This window comes from Mus caroli, chromosome 1 (assembly GCF_900094665.2).
Source record: "Mus caroli chromosome 1, CAROLI_EIJ_v1.1, whole genome shotgun sequence".
NCBI lineage: Eukaryota > Metazoa > Chordata > Mammalia > Rodentia > Muridae > Mus > Mus caroli.
The window spans coordinates 57,642,576-57,663,319 of record NC_034570.1 but is presented as its reverse complement, the minus strand read 5'-3'; the positions used below and the strand labels follow the sequence as shown (position 1 = coordinate 57,663,319).

At 39.1% G+C, this 20,744-nt stretch overlaps 1 protein-coding gene across 1 annotated transcript in view; it reads left to right on the top strand.

Annotated features, from left to right (window-relative positions):
- Positions 1 to 20,744, top strand: part of Dytn (dystrotelin) — a 70,301-nt gene that overhangs the window by 34,528 nt on the left and 15,029 nt on the right. The window contains exons 11-14 of the mRNA XM_021173354.2: positions 4,947 to 5,082; positions 9,111 to 9,181; positions 10,133 to 10,292; positions 17,631 to 18,108. Of these exons, the coding sequence (XP_021029013.1) occupies positions 4,947 to 5,082; positions 9,111 to 9,181; positions 10,133 to 10,292; positions 17,631 to 18,108 (845 nt within the window). The remainder of the gene's footprint in view (positions 1 to 4,946; positions 5,083 to 9,110; positions 9,182 to 10,132; positions 10,293 to 17,630; positions 18,109 to 20,744) is intronic.

Below are 20,744 nucleotides of genomic sequence, written 5' to 3'. Positions count from 1 at the left end.
CATTTCTTTTTTCAGAAACTTAAAGTTCTTGTCATAAAGATCTTTCACTTGCTTGGTTAGAGTCACACCAAGGTATTTTATATTATTTGTTACTATTGTGAAGGGCATTGTTTCCATAATTTCTTTCTCAGCCTGTTTATCCTTTGTGTAGAGGAAAGCTACTGATTTGTTTGAGTTAATTTTGTATCCAGCCACTTTACTGAAGTTGTTTATCAGCTGTAGGAGTTCTCTGGTAGAACTTTTTGGGTCACTTATCATATCATCCACAAATAGTTATATCTTGACTTCTTCCTTTCCAATTTGATCTCCTTTTGTTGTCTAATTGCTCTGGCTAGAACTTCAAGTACTATATTGAATAAATAGGGAGAGATTAGGCAGCCTTGTCTTGTCCCTGATTTTAATGGGATTGCTTCAAGTTTCTCTTCATTTAATTTGAAACTTGCTATTGGTTTGCTATACACTGCCTTTATTATGTTTAGTTACATGCCTTGAGTAGCTGATCTTTCCAAGATTTTTAACATGTTGTGTTTTATCTAATGAGATGATCATGTGGTTTTTTTTTAGTTTGTTTATATAGTGGATTATGTTGATGGATTTCCCTATATTGAACCATCCCTACATTACTGGGATGAAGCCTACTTGATCATGGTGAATGATTGTTTTGATGTGTTCTTGGATTCAGCTTGTGAGAATTTTGTTGAGTACTTTTGCATTGATATTCATAAGGGAACGTGGTCTGAAGTTCTCATTTTTGTTGGGTCTTTGTATGATTTAGGTATCAGCGTATCTTGGGCTTCATAGAATGAATGAAGTAGTGTTCCTTGTGTTTCTATTTTGTGGAATAGTTTGAGAAGTATTGGTTTTGGGTCTTCAAAGATTTGATAGAATTCTGCACTAAAACCATCTGGTCCTGGGCTTTTTTTTTTTTTTTTTTTGGTTGGGAGACTTTTAATAACTGCTTCTATTTCTTTAGATTTTGTGGGACTGGTTAGATGGTTTATCTGATCCTGATTTAACTTTGGTAGAATCTGATAATTTTTTTAAATTTTGTCCATTTCTGTTGTCATGTCTCCCTTTTCACTTCTGGTTTTGTTAATTTGGATACTGTCTCTGCCCTTTAGTTAGTCTGGTTAAGGGTTTATCTTTCTTGTTGATTTTTCTCAAAGAACCAGCTCTTTATTTTGTGATTCTTTGAATAGTTCTTTTTGTTTCTATTTGATTGATTCCAGCCCTGAGTTTGATTATTTCCTGCCATCTACTCCTCTTGGCTGTATTTGATTCTGTTTGTTCTAGAGCTTTCAGATGTGCTCTCAAGTTGCTAGTGTGGGATATCTCCCATTTCTTTTTGGAGGCATTCAGAGCGATGAGTTCTTCTCTTAGCACTGCTTTCATTGTGTACCATATGTTTGGCTATGCTGTGCTTCATTCTCATTAAATTCTAGAACATCTTTAATTTCTTTATTTATTTCTTCTCTAACCAAGTTATCATTGAGTAGAGAGTTATTCATCTTCCATGAGTATGTGGGCTTTCTGCTGTTTTTGTTGTTATTGAAGACCAGCCTTAGTCCATGGTGATCTGATAGAATGCATGGGATTAATTCAATCTTCTATCCGTTGAGGCTTGTTTTGTGTCCAATTATATGGTCAGTTTTGGAGAAGGTACCATGAGCTGCCAAGAAGAAAGTATATTCTTTTGTTTTAGGCTGAAATGTTCTGTAGTTATCTGTTAAATCCATTTGGTTCAAAACTTCTGTTAGTTTTACTGTGTCTCTTAGTTTCTGTTTACATGATCTGTCCATTGGTTTAAGTGGTGTGTTGAAGTCTCCCACTATTATTGTGTTAGGTTCAATATGTACTTTATGCTTTAGTAACATTTCTTTTACAAATGTGGTTGCCCTTGCATTTGGGTCATGGATGTTCAGAATTGAGTGGATTTTTTCCTTTAATGAGTATGAAGTGTCCTTCTCCATCTCTTTTGATAACTTCTGGTTCTATTTTTGATATTTTGATAACTTCAAGGTCTATTTTATTGGATATTAGAATGGCTACTCCAGGTTGTTTCTTGGGATCATTTGCTTGGAAATTTTTTTCTAACCTTTTACTCTGAGTTAGTGTCTCTGACACCAAGTATGTAGCAAAATGCTGGGTCCTGTTTATGTGTCTAGTCTGCTAGCCTATGTCTTTTTATTGGGGAATTGACTCCTTTGATGTTGACAGACATTAAAAACCAATGATTGTTGCTTCCTGTTATTTTTGTTGTTAGAGATAAAATTATGTTTGTGTGGTTCTCTTGTGTTTGTTGTGAGAAGATTAATTTCTTGTTTTTTCTTGGGTGTAGTTTCCCCCCTTGTGTTGGAGTTTTCCTTCTATTATCCTCTGTAGGGCTGGTTTAGTGGAAAGATATTGTTTAAATTTGGTTTTGTCATGAAATATCATGGTTTCTATATCTATGGGAATTGAGAGTTTTGCTGGGTATAGTAGCCTGGGCTGGCATTTGTATTCTCTTAGTATCTGTGTGACATCTGCCCAGGATCTTCTAGATTTTAGAATCTGTTGAGAAGTCTGCTGTAACTCTGATAGGTCTGCCTTTATATGATACTTGACTGTTTTCCCTAACCACTTTTAATATTCTTTTAATATTCTATTATTCTGTGCATTTGGTGTTTTGATTATTATGTGACAGGAGGAACATCTTTCCTGGTCCAATCTATTTGGCATTCTGTAGGCTTCTTGTACATTTACGGGCATCTCTCTCTTTTTTTTTTTTTTTTTTTTTTAGGTTAGGGAAGTTTTTTCTATGATTTTGTTGAAGATCTTTACTGGCCCTTTGAATTGGGGATCTTTGCTCTTTTCTATAACTATTATTCTTAGGTTTTGTCTTTTCATTGTGTCCTGAAGTTCCTGGACATTTTGGGTTAAGAGATTTTTGCACTTTGTATTTTCTTTGACTTTTGTATCAATGTCTTCTATGAAATATTTTAGGCTTGAGATTCTATCTTCTATCTTTTGTATTTTATTGGTGATACTTGTATTTGTAACTCCTGATCTCTTTCCTGGGTTTTCTATCTCCAGGATTGTCTCCATTTGTGATTTCTTTATTGTTTCTATTTCCTTTTTTAGATCTTGGATGGTTTTGTTCAATTCTTTCACCTGTTTGATTGTTTTCCTGTATTTCTTCATGGGACTTATGTGTTTCCTCTTTAAGGGTTTCTACCTGTTTACTTGTATTCTCCTGTATTTCTTTAAGGAAGTTATTTATATCCTCTTTAAGGTCCTCTACCATCTTCATGAGATGGGATTTTAGATCAGAATCTTGCTTCTTAGGTGTGTTAGGGTATCTAGGGTTTGCTGTGGTGGGAGAACTGGGTTCTGATGTTGCCAAGTAGCCTTAGTTTCTATTGCTTATATTCTTGTGCTTGCCTCTCACCATCTGATTATCTCTGGTGTTAACTGACCTTGCTGTCACTAACTGGAGCCTGTCCTTCCTGTGAGCCTTGTTATTTTGGGCCTTCTTATGTCAGACTGTTTCTGAGTGTGTGTGTGTGTGTATGTGTGTGTGTGTGTGTGTGTGTGTGTGTGTGTGTTGGGGAGGGTATGGGGTCTGGATTACCTGATCTGTAAGCCTGGCTTTGGCAAGACCTTCAGGGAGACAAGATGACTCTGGGTGTGGACAGGGTGGGGAGTGTTGGAGCACAGGATCTGCTCCTGGGCACAGTTGGGAATTTGAAGGAAGGTATGTCTCTGGCAGGGTGTGAGGTTCTATGTCCTCTGAACCAGGGGGTGGGGGTACCAGTTAGGGCAGGTATTGGGGTAGGGGAGGGAGATTCACTTTTGAGCATGGTGGTGTCAGAACTCCTGGGGGTCAAGCTATCTCTGGGTATGGGTGGAGTGTGGAGGGAACTAGAACCTGATCCCAGACTTCTAGCATCTAGACATGTAAAAGAAAATGATTTCTGCTATTTAATGCTCACTGTATATGGTATTTTGTGATAGATGTCATAGCTGAGACAATAGAATAATCCCAAAGTGTTAAAATTATCTGATAAGACAAGGATAGAATGTGCCACTCCAAAAACACGTTGCGACATACCCACCTCCTTGACAGAAATGTCTAGCTACATTTCTTATTGTGTCTTATAGTCATTATCACTGTCTACCAAAAGCAACAGAATTAATCTCTTTCTTAAATGTGAAGTCTTTGTGAGCAGGCAATTCCCTGCTCTTTTGATCTTTTCTTCTTTTGCTCAACTGTAGTAACCCAAGATGGTAAAATGCTTCCAAAATAATTTTGAATAAAACTAAATGGAACTCTGTACAATCAAATATTCCTGACCTTACAGTCATCTGTGCTCTTCAGATATGACATAGCAAAGCATATACCCATGCTTTGAATCCCTGGTCTCTGACCTGGACAAGATGACCTAGGAGTCATTATCATTGACTTACTTTGTATTTTTATATCTAGGATGGCATTGAGAAGGGAACATGAAATTTCCATTCATGTTTTCAGCTGTCTAATTCTACAAACTGGTCAGACTGTCTGGAAAAGAACACAGGGAGCAGTGGGAAATGGGACCACATTATTGCTATTTGATGAGGAGGTACTGACCTTAACATCTGACTTCATTAACATTTTCAGTCAGAAAGAAGGTGGGACAGGAGAGATAGCTTGGTAGTTAGGAGTGCTTATTGCTTCCAGAAGACCCAAGTTCGGTTCCCAGTACTCTCATTGGATGGTTCACAAGTACCTGTAATTTGAGCCTCGGGCATCTGACATCCTCTTCTGGGCTCTTTGGGTATACAAAATGCCATACATGGACACACACACACACACACACACACACACACAAATCTTTTAAAATTACATTTTCAGAAAAAAATTCTTGATATCATGCTTAATCATTAAAAATTGCCCCACCATCTTATAAAAGTCGGCTCTCTAACAGGCTTTGCCTTCAGTATAAATGTCCTAAAGCCCCAGGGTATGCAAGCTCAAGAAGAGCAGTGGAAACAGCAGCCACCGGAGTCCTGTGTCAAAGGCCATCACCTGCCCTGCAAGCAAATCACACCCCGCATCGCCAGGTGAGTCCAAAACAGAGAGGAGCCAGAGAGAAGCACCAAGGCTTGTGAAACTAATTAATCCCAGACTAAGGCAATTGCGGGGCGTGGTGGTGCACACCTTTAATCCCAGCACTTGGGAGGCAGAGGCAGGTGAATTTCTGAGTTGGAGGCCAGCCTGGTCTACAAAGTGAGTTCCAGGATAGCCAGGGCTATACAGAGAAACCCTGTCTCGAAAAACAAAAACAAAAAACAAAGAAAACTATTGAGCTGCGTTTTCAATCATGAAATATTACATGTTTTAGTTTGTCTTTTGAGACATGGTCTCTCTTTGTAGCCCAGACTGGACTAGAATTGAATCAGTCCTTGAGCTTCTGTCTCCAGAGTACCAGGATTATAGGTGTGAGCTACCCTGCCCACCCCCTCCCTGCACTATACAGTTATTACATAAAATTTGGAAAAATAAGTAAAAAACTGAAAATAATCTATGTGTACGCATCATTAACATTTCAATAAGCTTCGCTCCCTTTGAATATTTTCATTTAGATAGTACTTTGAGATGTACTGATTAAACTGTCAAAGTGTCAATGTAAATTATATTGTGAACATTTTTCCATTGTCAGGATTCCTCAAAAAACATCTGCATGGTTATTTAAATAGACAGAATGCTATTCATTTAACTCAATTTTTTTGACATTTAGGTTGCTTCCAATTTTTACTGTAATTTAAAATTTACTTTTAAAACTTCCTTTCATTATTCTTTGTGTACAGTTTACACCATTGTCTCCCTACAATACATTTCTTTCTAAAGTAGGATTACCAAAAAAGGTCATTGAAAATATGTTTAAGGTTTGTCATGCTTATTACAAAATTGCCTTTCAGAAAGTTATACCAGATCACACACCCAGCAAACCGAACTCCTAGCTCACTGGAACCTGGCTAAAACTAAGATTAACTATTGCCACATTTTCATTCTGCCAATTTACAAGAAAGTAAAATATAATTTCACTTACCTTTATTTTTCTCAACTTGAATAAAACAAAATTCTGCTCCCTCCCCCCATACTTTAGAAGGTATTATATTTTGCCCCTCCCCTTCCCCACCCCTCTCCTGGAGTCTCACTTTGATATGTTAAACTTTGCCTCTTTCAGTTTAGCAGAAGCAAACTTTGCTCCCTTCAGTCTTTTGAATAGAGTAATTTGCTTTATGGATTTTTTTTCTTTGTAGTTTCTTGTAGTTTTAGCTCTCTGGCAGAGAAATCAAAGGATTCCTTAAGAGCATTTTATTTTTAACATTCTTTATCTTGATAATGAACGTTTAAATCTATCAGGATTTTATTTTGATTAATGATAAATGACAACAATTTCCTACTCTTGTTTTTTTGTTTAAATGCCCCCTCCCTTGTTCATCTCTGTATCATTGTTGACACAAACTAGAATTTCCGTGATTTTTAGGATGTGCTGTCCTGTTTCCTGCTCAATTCAGTTGCTTCTTATCGTGTGTTTTCATGAGATATCACTTGCTATGCCGGCTTTATGATACTTATCTGAGTACTATATAGCAAGAGTCTCTCTTTTATTTTCCAGCTACTCTATTGAAGTAATGATTGACATATTAAAAGTGGCACATATTTAATTTGTACCACCGTGGAGTGGAGTGTAGGGACAGGTATATATGCCCATGAAACCAAGACCACCATCTTGGCCATGAAATGTTCAACATCTGCCCATCATCTCCTAAAACTTCCTTTCAGCCCTATTATTGTTATTGTTCTTGGATTTATTGTTATTACAAACGCGGGAGGTAAAAATGTGTCAGATGTCCGGAACTTACTTACTTTACATAAATACAACTCTATTCCATATATTACCACCTGCCTATTTCTTCCAATTTCTTTTGTTATTTTTTTATGCTGCTGTGAAATAATTATTCTTCTAAAAGAATAACAAAATGTTCATCATTGATGCAGTCTAACCTTCAGGGGGCCACCAGGGGGTGATCATTTATAACACTTTTTAATAAGTTTACTAATCAAGGGAGATTAGTTTCCCCAAGACAGCTGTGCTAAATAGAACCATGCCTGGAGAGTGAGCGGTATATCCACCAGGGCAGAGAGGCTTGGACCCAGGTGTTCTGAGGAACCATCAAGGAATCAGGCAGCCACACCTCATGGTGGCACCCCAGCTAGCTCCCCTGTGGACACATAGAAAGCTGGTTGTGCATGTGTGAGAACTAGGAAACAGCTACTCTGTTCCCTGCTTCTACCCTGTTCCCTGCTTCTACCCTGTTCCCTGCTTCTACCCTGTTCCCTGCTCCGGGTGAGCTTCCGGAGAAACTGCACTGGCTTCTATACAGGCTCACTTCACGCTTTAACAGTGTCTTATTTTTTCCCTGATGGGGATTAAAAGAGGCCTGCATGTCTTCCTCCCTTCTTAGCTTGTTCTCATTTGTACTTTCTCTATCTGATCTTATGCTTGTAGTGCATTTCTGGTACTAATGTTTTTATTAGTACAAGCAAGATGGGATTCTGACATTTAAAATACTATACCTAAAACTTAGCTCTTTTCAGCCACAGGAACTTTGTCCTTAGCTCCCCATGGTAACCTGTTTGGGGTAGATCTTTGTAGTCCTTTTTCCTCTATACTTGTGTGTGAGCAGGTGTGTATATATGTAAAAGTGGGTCTAACTATCTCAAATTGACAACCCCAAAACCTTTCACACCTGTACAAGAGAGGCACACAGTTTTATTTACTGCATCTAATTTTAAACAGTTAAAAACAATCTTAGGAGCCTGGAAAAGGACTTAGTGGATCAAGGTACTTGTCATATAAGCTAGACAGCTTGAGTTCCATCCCAGGAGCCTGCCTTCTGACCTCCACACATGCCTCATCCTCTGTGATAAATACAAAATTAATTAATAATAAAAGTTTTTAAAATCAAAAAAATATTTTATGTTCTTTAATGGTATCTAGCCTGTGAACATCATTGTATATTTACATACAGAAACCTAAAATGTTTGTCAATTACAGAAAAATGTACCATATGGTAATATGGATGCAAAAATGTGCACAGTTTTTTACATTGATAAAACTTTTACTTAAAAGTTGTGCTTGAATATTTAAATGAAAATAACAGGGCCTGTCATTCAGAAGCAACAGAGAGTCTACACCAACAAGAAAGGTGATTGCACATGCGTACCTAGCTCATTCTCCTCTTTCCATGGTTCCTGCCCCCAGCCCCACCTTTGGTCATCTGAACAGTGGTCCTCTGGGCCCAGGCCCTCTCTAGGTCATTTGCCAAGAGGAGAGGAGGCTTCAGAGTAAAGCCTTAGTTGCCTGGAAATGTAAAACTGGAGAAATCCATGTCTTACCCAGGTGGGTGGGAACCATGGGAGGGGTCTCTGTACTGGACCCCAGAGCTTGGCCCAAGCTGAGTTGAGTCAACAGAAATCCATATGTGGCAGCTCAGGAAGCAGAAGGTGACATGATAAAGTACGGTGAGGAAATTCTAAAGAACAGTAGAACCACCATCATTCATTCAAAAGACAAAAAGATGGCGACTTCTAAGGGAAGTAATGGCTGTCTGTAGATGCCCAGGTAGGAGACAGTGGGGAAAGATGAAGTAGAGCATTGAAGGAAAAAGTAAGGCGCTTAGATCAAAGACAAAAAGGGACCCAACTATGTTCTGTGGATGACTCTGGAAGCAGCCACTCAGAGAAGCAGCTAATGGGGACAGAAAGCTGTTATAATTTACTCTTTACACTTTAATATTATATATTAATACATATGAACATACATATTATAACATACTAATATTAATATATATTTAACATTGTGAATTAGGCTGAATGCCTATACTTTTTATAAATTAATATTTGCATCATTGATTTTGGACATAAATCCAGACATCAGCTAGTTTGTAAGATACTGCATTGTATTTTGAAAAAAAAAGTACATCATTGTCGTACATCATCATCGTGCTCATAGGACAATTTTTTAAATGTGCTTAAGTTCAAACTAAAAAATCATTTTCCCACTTTCTTGCTTCTCTAGACCATAGTCAACATTAAGAATGAGCTGTGGAGGACTCGTGACTCTCTCAACACTCTGCTCAGGGAAAGAAGGTACAAGCCACATGTAGACATCCCAGAAGACAGGAGCCTCATGCGGATATGTGACCACAGCTGAGATATGCCAGGAGCTCTGCCCTGAGCTTTTATAGAGACATGTCTATAGAAAAAGATGAAACTCCCATCAATGTGAAGTTAAAAATCCAAAACAAAACAAAACAAAAAAACCAACAACAACATAGGGCTGAGTGAGTAGTTAGGCAGGAGCATCATCTAGCTGGGTACAGTGCAGTTTTACCTTTGATCACCTGAGGTCATTCCTTGAAAGAAGGGGTAAGAGGGGCTGTGTAGATGTCTCAGTTGACAACATTCTTGCCACACTTGCATGCTGACCTGACTTTGATCCCTAGGACCCACATGTTGGAAGGAGAGAGCTGACTCCTGCAAGTTGTTCTCTGACTTTCACATGCTCACCATGTCATATGTGCACACACAGGGCACACACACACACACACTAATGTAATATAAAATAAAAATTCTTACCAGGCATGGTGTTGCAGCACTCGAAACAGAGACAGGTGGATCTCTGTGAGTTTGAGGCCAGTCTGGTCTACAGAGTGAATTCTAGGACAGCCAGAGAAACCCTGTCTTGAAAAACACTTAGGAATTTTAAAGCTCTGATATGGAAGAATGGCACCTTAAATGTTGTTAAAATGCCAACAGTACTGGTCAAAAACAAGGCCATCTTAACTGTACACTGACTATGTGACAGCGTCAGGGAAATTGGTGATAAAATGGAGTTTCTAGAATTGGAAAATAAGGTTCCGAGAAGTAAATTAATAATATATAAACAAAACTGGAAGTATATGTGTATGCAAGCTCAGAAATTAAGGCTGGAGACTAGATCTTACCTCACTGAATTTGATAGCAATTGGACATAGAGAAAAAATCTATACCGAAAAATCAACACTCCAAGGTTCTTACCCAAACCTGCTTCCTTTTCAGGCTCCTTAGGAAACAGTTACATAGATACAAGCAGAAATTGCAAGGCACATATACCTTACAGGAAGAACAGAACTGCAGATTTGAAACAAAGATTCGGGAGCTCACAACCAACCAAGATAACCTATGGGCCAAGCTACAGCAGATGAGACGAGACCTACAGGTACAAATGTGAGAGCTACTGTCTACCTGGACTACCTGGAAGTCTAACCTCAAGTATCCCTTGCCCTGGCCAAAGAAGGGCTGCTTCCCAAGTCTCACACATCACTTGGGCCAGCCTCTTCCCCTCCATTCACCTCCATCTCCCCAAATCTGCTCCCACTTCTACCCACCATGCTGTACACTCTTCCCGACAGCAGTCTTGCTACACAGAGGGAACAGTAGAACAAAGTGCTCCCGTATAGCATTTAGCCTCAGATCCCTTAGCTGGTGTTGAGGACTTCCCTAGGATGCTTTACCTCTGTCGGTTATATCTGTTGCTATTTTATCCTGCCAATAACAACAAAGACTGAGAAGTATTTCAAAAACATACTCATTAACTGAGATATGAAATTGATAAACACACACATATATAATACATGCATATATATACATATTGTACCTGTATATGTATGTGTGTGTATATATATATATACATATATATGTATATATATTATTATTTTCAAGCAATAATTGGACGGTTATAGAGCCTGGAAGAGTGTCAATGACTTGTGTACTTTGTTAAACCTCTATAATGTGGGACTTAATGAAAGTTGAACTTTCCTTGCTGTAAGGAATCTATTAGGATAGGTTTAAGTTGTGTGAAGAAATCCAGTCTTGCATAAAGGTGCAGCTTAAAAAAAAAAAAGAATAAGAAGAAAGAAAGAAAGAAATCTTTCTGTAGCCTTTCACATAACTATGGTCTTAGCCACTGATACAACATCAAACATAAAAAGCAATTGTTTTTGAAAGGGTAGGTGCGTTATGAAATCTAAGACCGTGTTTGTCTCATACTCGACTTTATTAAAACCCCAGTGTTCTAGCTGCTCTCTGAGTAGGACTATCCATGTTTCATTTTGTAATATATATTGGCCACGTGGTGAATATTGACTCACTGAGCTATGCTGAGGCTTCTGGAGCTTGCCAATTTCATTATACAATAGTTTTATGTTTTTTTAGAGAAAGAAAGATAAGAAGAAAAAAAATCTCACATTCAGTTTCACCAGTTGTTGTCAGAAAAAAAAAAAAACCCACACATTTAAGAATTGAAAAGCTATCCTGCTCAACTCTGGAAGATACAAGCTTTCTAAAATTTTAATTATCGCTTGAAACCTTGACTGTTATAAATGACCACAAAGTTAATAATTTTCTCTGCAGTGTCAAGTTCATTTTCTTTCTTTTCCCCCAGAAAATTATTGCCTAATGTTCCAGTCTAACATAATCTGTCAGTCTTTCCTTGGCAGGAGAGGCAGTGCCTGTGTTTCAGGATGCATCTGAAATACTATTTGGGTGCTTCCCATTTATTAAGAAAATTTGGGGGTTGGTGAGATGGCTCAGCGGTTAAGAGTACCGACTGCTCTTCCAAAGGTCCTGAGTTCAAATCCCAGCAACCACATGGTGGCTCACAACCATCCGTAACAAAAATCTGATGCCCTCTTCTGGAGTGTCTGAAGACAGCTACAGTGTACACAATATAGTAAATAAATAAATAAACAAATAAATAAATAAATAAATAAATATCCTTTTAAAAATTAAAAAAAAGAAAATTTGGAACTTTTGCTATGCCGGCAGATATTGAGTTAAGCTGTCTGCTATTTTATTATTTATTTATTTATTTACTTACTTACTTACATTACAAATGCTCCCCTGCAGCTGGGCGGTGGTGGCGTATGCCTTTAATCCCAGCACTTGGGAGGCAGAGGCAGGTGGATTTCTGAGTTCGAGGCCAACCTGGTCTACAAAAGTGAGTTCCAGGACAGCCAGGGCTACACAGAGAAACCCTGTCTCAAAAAACAAAAAACAAAAGCAAACAGCTAAAAAAAAAAATGCTCCCCTGCTTCTGGTGCCCCCTCATAGAGTTCCTCCCTCACCGCCTTTGCCTCTGAGAGGGGGAGCCCTCCTTAGCTATCCCCCCACCATGGTGCATCAAGTCTCTGCAGGATTAGGCACATCCTACCACTGAGCCCAGACAAGGCAGCCCTCTGCTACATATACACTAGGGCCTCAGATCAGTCCCTGTATGCTCTTTGGTTGCTTTCTCAGTCTCTGGGAGCTCCCAGGCATCCAGGTTAGTTAACACTGTTGGTCTTCCTATGGCCTTCAGTCCTTCCCCTAACTCCTCCATAGGGGTCCCTGACCTCTGCCCAATGTTTGTCTGTGGGAATCTGCATCTGTCTCAGTCAGTTGCTGTGGAGAGCCTCTCAGAAGGCTGCTATGCTAGGCAGCCCTCTGCAAACACAACATAGCATCACTAGTAGTTTGAGGGTTTGGTGCTTGCCCGTAGGATAGGTCTCCAAATCGATTATCACTGGTTGGCCATTCCTTCACTCCCTGCTCCATCTTTGCCCCTGAATTTCTTTTAGATGGGACCAATTTTGGTTCAAAGTTTTGTAGGTGAGTTAGTGTCCCCATCCCTCCACTGGAGGTCCTGTATGGCTACTAGAGGTGGTCTCTTCAGGTTCCATATCCCTACTGTTGGGCACTTTGATTAAGGTCACCCCTATTGACTCCTGAGAGTCTCCATCACCCTGGATCTCTGGGACTTCATAGAGATACACTCCCTACCACCCACCTTCAGCAGCTGCTTATTTCCATTCATTCTCCTGGCCCTCTAGGCTTCTCTCCTATCTCTCTCCGTACCTGATCCTGCCCCCATTCCCCTCACCCTCCCCTCGACCTCCCCTCTCCCATCCAGGTCCCTCCTTCCCTCTGCCTCCCATGACTATTCTGTTCCCCCTTCTTAAGTGGGAATCAAGCATATATGTAGTTTGGGTCTGGGTTATCTCACTCCCAATGATATTTTCTGGTTCCATCTATTTCCCTGTGAAATTCATGATGTCCTTTTTTAAATAGCTCAATAGTATTCCATTGTGGAAATATAACACGTTTTCTGTATGCATTCTTTGGTTGATAGACATCTGGGTTGCTTCCCAGATAATGAATAAAGCTGCTTCGATTGTTGTTTTTTCTTTGAATTTGTTTATATGGTGGATTACGTTGATGGATTTTTGTATATTGAGCCATCCCTGCATTGGTGAGATGAAGCCTACTTGATCACAACGGATGACATTTTTCATGTGTTCTTGGATTCAGTTTGTAAGTATTTTATTGGGTATTTCTACATCAATCTTCCTAAGGGAAATCGGTCTGAAATTGTTTCTTTGTTGAATCTTTGTGTGGTTTAGGTGTCAGGGTGACTATGGTCTCATAGAATGAGTTTGTCAGTGTTCCTTCTGTTTCTATTTGTGGAATAGTTTGAGTAGTATTTATATTAGCTTTCTTTTGAAAGTCTGATAGAATTCTGCACTAAAACCATCTGGTCCAGGGCTTTGGGGTTTTGTTTGTTTATTTATTTGTTTGTTTGGGGATTTTTAATGGCTGATTCTATTTCCTTAGGGGTTATTGGACTATTCAGATGGTTTACTTGATCTTGATTTAGCTTTAGTAATTGGTATTTGTCTAGAAAAATCATCCTTTCATTGAGATTTTCCAATTTTGTAGAGTATAGCCTTTTGAAGTAAGACCTAATGATTCTTGGAATTTCCCCAGTGTCGGTTCTTATGTCTCACTTTTCATTCTTGATTTTGTTAATTTGGGTGCTGACTCTGTCTTTTAGTTAGTATGGCAAAGAATTTATCTTGTTGATCTTTCTCAAAGAACCAGATCTTGGTTTTGTTAATTCTTTGTATTGTTCTGTTTGTTTTTAATTGATTGACTTCAGCCCTGAGTTTGATTATTTTCTGCCATCTACTACTCCTGGATATGTTTAATTCTTTTTTCCCCTAGAGCCTTAAGATATACTTTCAATTTGTTAGCATGAGAAATTTCCAATTTGCTTATGAGGGCACTTAGTGCTATGAACTTTCCTCTTAGCACTGCTTTCATAGTGTCCCAGAAGTTTGATGTCCTTTTGGACATGAGTTTGGGTATGCTGTACCCTCATTTTCATTGAATTCTAGGAAGTCTTTAATATCTTTATGGCTTCCCTGATGCAGTGATTTGATTGAGTAGAGATTTGTTCAGTTTCCATGAATATGTAGGCTTTCTGTTATTGTTGAAGTCCAGCTTTAATCCATGGTGATCTGATAAGATGCATAGGGTTATTTCTATCATCTTGTATCTGTTGAGGTTTGCTTTGTGGTCAATTGTATTGTCAGTTTTGGAGAAGATTCAGTGAAGTGTTGAGAAGGTATGTTCTTTTGGTTTTGGGTGAAATGTTCTATAGATATCTGTTAGGTCCATTTGAATCATAACCTCTGTTAGTTTCATTATTTTTCTGTTTAGTTTCTGTCTTGATGATCTCACCATTGGTGAGAGTAGGGTGTTGAGATCTGCCACTATTAAAATGTGGAGTTCAGTATATGATTTAAGCTTTAGTCATGCTTCTTTTACAAATGTAGATGCCCTTCCATTTGGGGTATAGATGTTCAGAATCGAAAAGTTCCCCTGGTGGGTTTTTCCTTTGATGAATATGAAGTGTCCTTCCCTGTCTCTTTTGATTACTTTCAGCTGGAAGTCTATTTTATTAAAATGGCCCCAAAATAAAATAAATAAAACCGGGAAGTTGTGGTGCATGCCTTTAATGCCAGCACTTGGGAGGCAGAGACAGGCGGATTTCTGAGTTCGAGGCCAGCCTGGTCTACAGAGTGAGTTCCAGGACAGCCAGGGCTATACAGAGAAACCCTGTCTCGAAAAACCAAAACCAAANAAAAAATAAAATGGCTACTCTAGCTTGTTTCTTGGGTCCATTTGCTTAGAAAACCTTTTGCCAGCCCTTTAAACTGAGGTAATGACTATTGTTCTTGCTGAGATGTGTTTCTTGTATGCAGCAGAATGATAGATTCTGTTTACCCATCCATTCTGTTAACCTGTGTCTTTTTACTGGGGAATTGAGTCCATTGATGTTAAGAGATATTAATAGCTAATGACTGTTACTTCCTGTTATTTTGATGTTGGTGGCGGTTGAGAGTGTGTGTTTCTCTTCTATTGGTTTTAATAGTGTAAAATTATTTATTTATTTTGTTTTCTTGAGTATAGTTAGCCTCATTGGGTCAGAGTTATCCACTATAGGTCTTGGTTAATGCATAGCTATTGTTTGAATTTGGTTTTGTCCTGGAATAACTTGGTTTCTCATTTATGGTGACTGAAGTTTTGTGGGAATAGTAGTCTGGATCTCTTAACATCTGCAAGACCTCTGCCCAGGCTCTTCTAGCTTTATAGCTTTAATCTCAGATGAGAAATTGGGTGTGATTCTGATAGGTTGGCCTTTATATGTTACTTGGCCTTTTTCTCTTGCTGCTTTTAAAATTCTGGCTTTGTTCTGTATAATTGGTATTTTGATTAATATGTCACAGGAATATTTTCTTTCCTGGCCCAATCTGGTATTCTGTAGGTTTCTTGTACCTTTATAGGCATATCTTTCCTTAGGTTAGGGAAATTTTCTTCTATGATTTTGTTGAAGATGTTTTGGGGGCCTTTGAACAGGGACTCCTTCTTCTTCTTTCTTCTTCTTCTTCTTCTTCTTCTTCTTCTTCTTCTTCTTCTTCTTCTTCTTCTTCTTCTTCTTCCCCTTCCCCTTCTCCTCCTCCTCCTTTTCTCTTCCCTTCCTTCTCCCCTCCCTCTCCCTTCCTCCTCCTCCCCTTTCCTTTCTCCCTCTCTTCTTCCTCCTTCTTGTTCTTTTTCTTTTCCTCCTCTTCCTCCTCATTTTCCTCCTCCTCCTATTATTCTTAGGTTTGGTCTTTTCATAGTGTCCCAGATTTCCTGGATCTTTGTGATATGACTAGATTTTTACATTTTCTTTGACTAATGCGTTCATTGATTTTTCTTTCTATTGCATCTTCCACACCTGAGATTCTCTTCCATCACCTTTATTCTGTTAGTGATGCTTACATTTGTGATTCCTGTTGTCTTTCTTAGGTTTTTCCATCTCCAGGATTGCCTTAGTTTGTGTTTTGTTTATTTCTCCCATTTTCCTTTTCAGATTTTGGACAGTTTTGTTTATATCATTCACCTGTTTGGTTGTAATTTCTTAATATTTATTTGCTTCCTGTTTTAATGCCTCTTCCTGTTTGAATATATTTTCCAATATTTCCATAAGGAATTTATTCATGCCCTCTTTAAATGCCTCTATCATCTTTATATGATTGGATTTAAGATCGTCTTCTTGAATTAGGATATCCAGGTCTTGTAGCAGGATAGCTGGACTCTGGTGGTGCCATATTACTGGTCTTTTTGCTTGTGTTTTTACACTGTCCTTTAGGCATCTGGTTTTCCTTGGTTTTGGCTGGATGATCCCGATGGCTGCAGGACTTCTCAGCAAGGTGGTGGGAGGCATGGGCCAGACAGTGGAGGTCAGGGTACCAGGCTCCGCTGGCTATGCCTCAGGCAGACCCCACTCTGTGTCCCAGGTGTTCTGTTCTCTGCAGGTTGTGTCCCATTCAGACACAGCTGGGGTGACTAGCAGATCCAACTAGGATGGGTGGTCAGGCATAGTTCCAAGCTGGTTAGTTTTGGTGCCCCTGAAGGTTTCCACAAGGATTTTCCTGGGGTCTCTCAAGGTTCCTCCAAACCCAGGAGCAAGGCTAAAAAGCTAGACAGTCAGGCTCTGGGGATCATATGCACCCCTCAACTATGTCAGCTGGTCTAGGTGGACCAGCAGAAAGGGTCTATTTTTTAACTGGTAGCATATGATAGGCTCCTATCTGGGTTCCACGTGAGGCAGCATTGTCTACACTTACTGTTGCTGGCTATGAACCATCCATGTACATGTCAGTATAATAGACATATAATTCAAAGAATGAGTAGGAAGTATGACTCCTACAAGAATCTCTAGGTTCCTGAGGACCCTGGGCCCAAACTTGAAAACAGTGGAACACATCCCTAGAATCTTGTGCCTCCAGCTTCTCATGAAGTCCCTCTTAACATACCTCTGAGGCCAACCATTAGGAGCATGTTTTACTGTAATAATTTGGGCCTGTTAATCAACATGAGTGTATGTTTTTAGAAAGTCCTATGACACCTTTAGAGTTAGACATACTCAGAATTAGACATCTTTCCAAATTTCTTGGAGTTATTCCTAAAACATTTTACAATCTGAGCAAGTCCCAGTCTTATACACTTTTAAATTTATACTGAAGTAACAGCATAAAATAAAATTATTGAAATATCAAGAGTGGAAAGCAAACAACAACAAAACCAAACAAAAACAAAACATGAAACCAGTGTAGTTGGGGTGTTGAACTGTAATACATTTGTGGGAAAAGTAAGTAATTTCTTTCTAAAAAAAAGGGTTTTCTTTACCCAGGCAATGTTGCAGCCACTCCATCCTTCTTCTCCTCAAACCACAGCATCCAAGATTTTCCATTCTTTACCAGATGATGGCTTATGGAGAGGAGGTGACTCTTCCCACATCAAGAGGGTCACTAGGGATGGTCCAGAATGGGAACCGCTTCCTAACTCTGCCAAGGTGGACAGAAAGCACAAATGTCAAGCAAGTTCAGGGAAAGCTCTACCAGACTCTGAACCACAAGAGATCATTTTGCAAAGCACTAGGAAACAAAATCACCCGCAAAAGATGCTGAGGAAAGTCCATAGTTCCCCATCTGCTCACCAGGAAGACAAACTCCAGATTCCTCCTACTGAAGTAAACATCCCTGCTCAAACACTTTCAGCAGGGAAAGAGATGGAGAGCTGCAGTGAAAAGAGGAACAACCTGGAAGATGAGGAGCTACAAGCACTGTTGCCCAGACTCCTGGATGCCTTTGACCTAGACTCGCCAACAGGTAAGGGGCACTTTGGATTTTGTTGTTTAAGTTGGTTCATTGTGTTTGTTTGTTTGTTGAGACAGGGTCTCAGAATGTAGCCCTGGTTGGCCTGGAACTGCCTATATAGACCAAGATAGCCTTGAATTCACAGATGTCTACTTATCCTTAAGAAGTCCTTGTCAGGTAAGACTTTCAGAGCCAAGAGAGGGTGATGACCAGGAACTCAGGCTGCTTGTTAAAATGCTGACCTTCATAATATTACTCAGTGTTCAGATTCAATCCCTGGCATTGGCTAATTAATAAGATCACCATGAGCACTAAAGGTTATCATCAGTCATTTGAGACATTACAATAGCACCCTGCACATGGTAACTTTTTACTGTTTTGAAAGTGCAATTGTTGTTAGTAATCTTAAATCATGCATACCTGAGTGGCCCAACCCCACCATTTTAAAATGAGGACAATAATGCTTCTGTCTTAGTGTGATAGAGTATGGTTTCTCTGTTCTAAGTTGTACATCATCAGCCATAACTCATTGCTAAGTTATTAAGGTTTTTGGTACTCTACTATGACTCTGATTTGTAGTCACACCATCTTCTTTCATATATATACATATATATATATATATATACACACACACACACATATATACATATATTGTGATTAACAGTCTCTCAATAGAAAATCTGTAAGATCTGGAGACTTGTAGGAGAAGGACAATGGTATCAGTGTGTGTTTCTGCACTGGAAGAAGTCTTCTCAACCCAGTTACGTTATCTATATATGCTACACAGCAAGAGTAGGGAATGCAAACAAAAAGGAAAAAAATAAGTAAAGAAGAATTTTTAAAAAGAAAAGGAAAAAGATAAAGAAGAAAATAAAGGAAAGAGGGAGGGGAGGGGCATAAAGGGGAGCAGTACAGGGGGAAAGTGGGCAAAGGATGATTTTCCTCTGTCCTGGAGGCCACAAGCCAGAACTCAAGGTGTCTGAGCACTGGCTTCTTCTGAGATCTCTTCCTTTCATTCACTGATTGTCATCTTCTACCCATGTCTACGTGGTTTACATTCAGCAGTCATATTTGAATAAGGCTACCCAGTGACATTATTTTAACTTAAATGTCTTACACACACACACACACACACACACATACCCCACTGAGTCCATCATTTACTATTATAAATAATCTCTTTAAATACCCTGTCTCTAAATATAGTCATATTCTGAGGTTCTGGGATTAAAACTTTAAAAACTTGAGGCTTTGAGGGTCACAATTCAGCCCATGACAGTTGGAGAGCTATAATCTAGGCACATGATAATGTCAACTTTATACAGAACTTGGTAGAGTCTAGTCAATGGAAACCAACACAAAAACCTCACGCTCTGGTTCTGCCTAAGCATCCTTGGGATTGTGATGAGGATTCAAAATAAAGTCACATCCCCTTCACCTTTTCAGGAAAATGTCACTGGCCAATTGGGCTTTGTTGAAAAGACTTTAGTGTGTGACATCTTTACCTTGCTTTTTGTTTTCCAAGTAAGCTGATGAAAGCTGTGGAATTCTAAACCTTTTTATTGGGTCAGCCCTCACAAATGCAGTCACTACAGTGTCTACTTTAGATTCCTCATAGAGTAGGTCTGTATCGTAATATCTTAACATGTGTCCAGTTTCTTACCTAAGGGTAAAAGGTTAATGCATATTTAAGTGACTTTATCAGTGTTTGTGTATATAACTATGTTTATATGTAGTTATTATTATTATACCATTAAAAGAATATTATAAAATTTAAAAGAAAATCATAGAAGAATAAGTGCATTACTAAGTTTACACAATATGATAATGTGTAATGTGTAATTAGAAATTGCCTAAGCTTTTAGAAAGTACTTTTAATTCTCAAAAAGTCACCTGTTTCCACTCACGGTAGAACCATGGAAATGGTTTTACAGGAAATGTGCATTATTATATAAATATTTTTATGATTCAAAAATACTAATTTCCTTATGCATGTGAAATATACGCATGTAGCTTGTTGGTGGTGTGTGTGCCTGCAGACACTTGTGGAGGCCAGAGAAGACATTTGCACCCTACTCCATCACTATTTACCTATTCCCTCCAGGCAGGGTTTCTCACTGAGCCTCGAGGAAGGCTGGTGTCCAACAAGTGCTAATTAGGCCTATCCTGCCACTTTGCTAGGCTTAGGCCTCTGCAGCCAGGCCCAGATTTTGATGTGGGTGCTAGGGATCTAAGCTAAGGTCTTCCTGCTTGTGCAGTACATACCTTTACACGCTGACCAACCACCTCAAACCTCCCCCCCAACATTAATACTTTAGAGATTTAAATTTATTATCTTTTTTTCTATATTAGTCATCTTTGTGTTGCTTAAGCATGAGGCATGAGGATGTGTGCACACCAGGAATGAGGATGTGTGCACATGAGGCATGAGGATGTGTGCACATGGGGCATGAGGATGTGTGCACATGAGACATGAGGATGTGTGCATATGAGGCATGAGGATGTGTGCATATGAGGCATGAGGATGTGTGCACATGAGGCATGAGGATGTGTGCAAATGAGACATGAGGATGTATGCACATGGGGCATGAGGATGTGTGCACATGAGACATGAGGATGTGTGCACATGAGGCATGAGGATGTGTGCA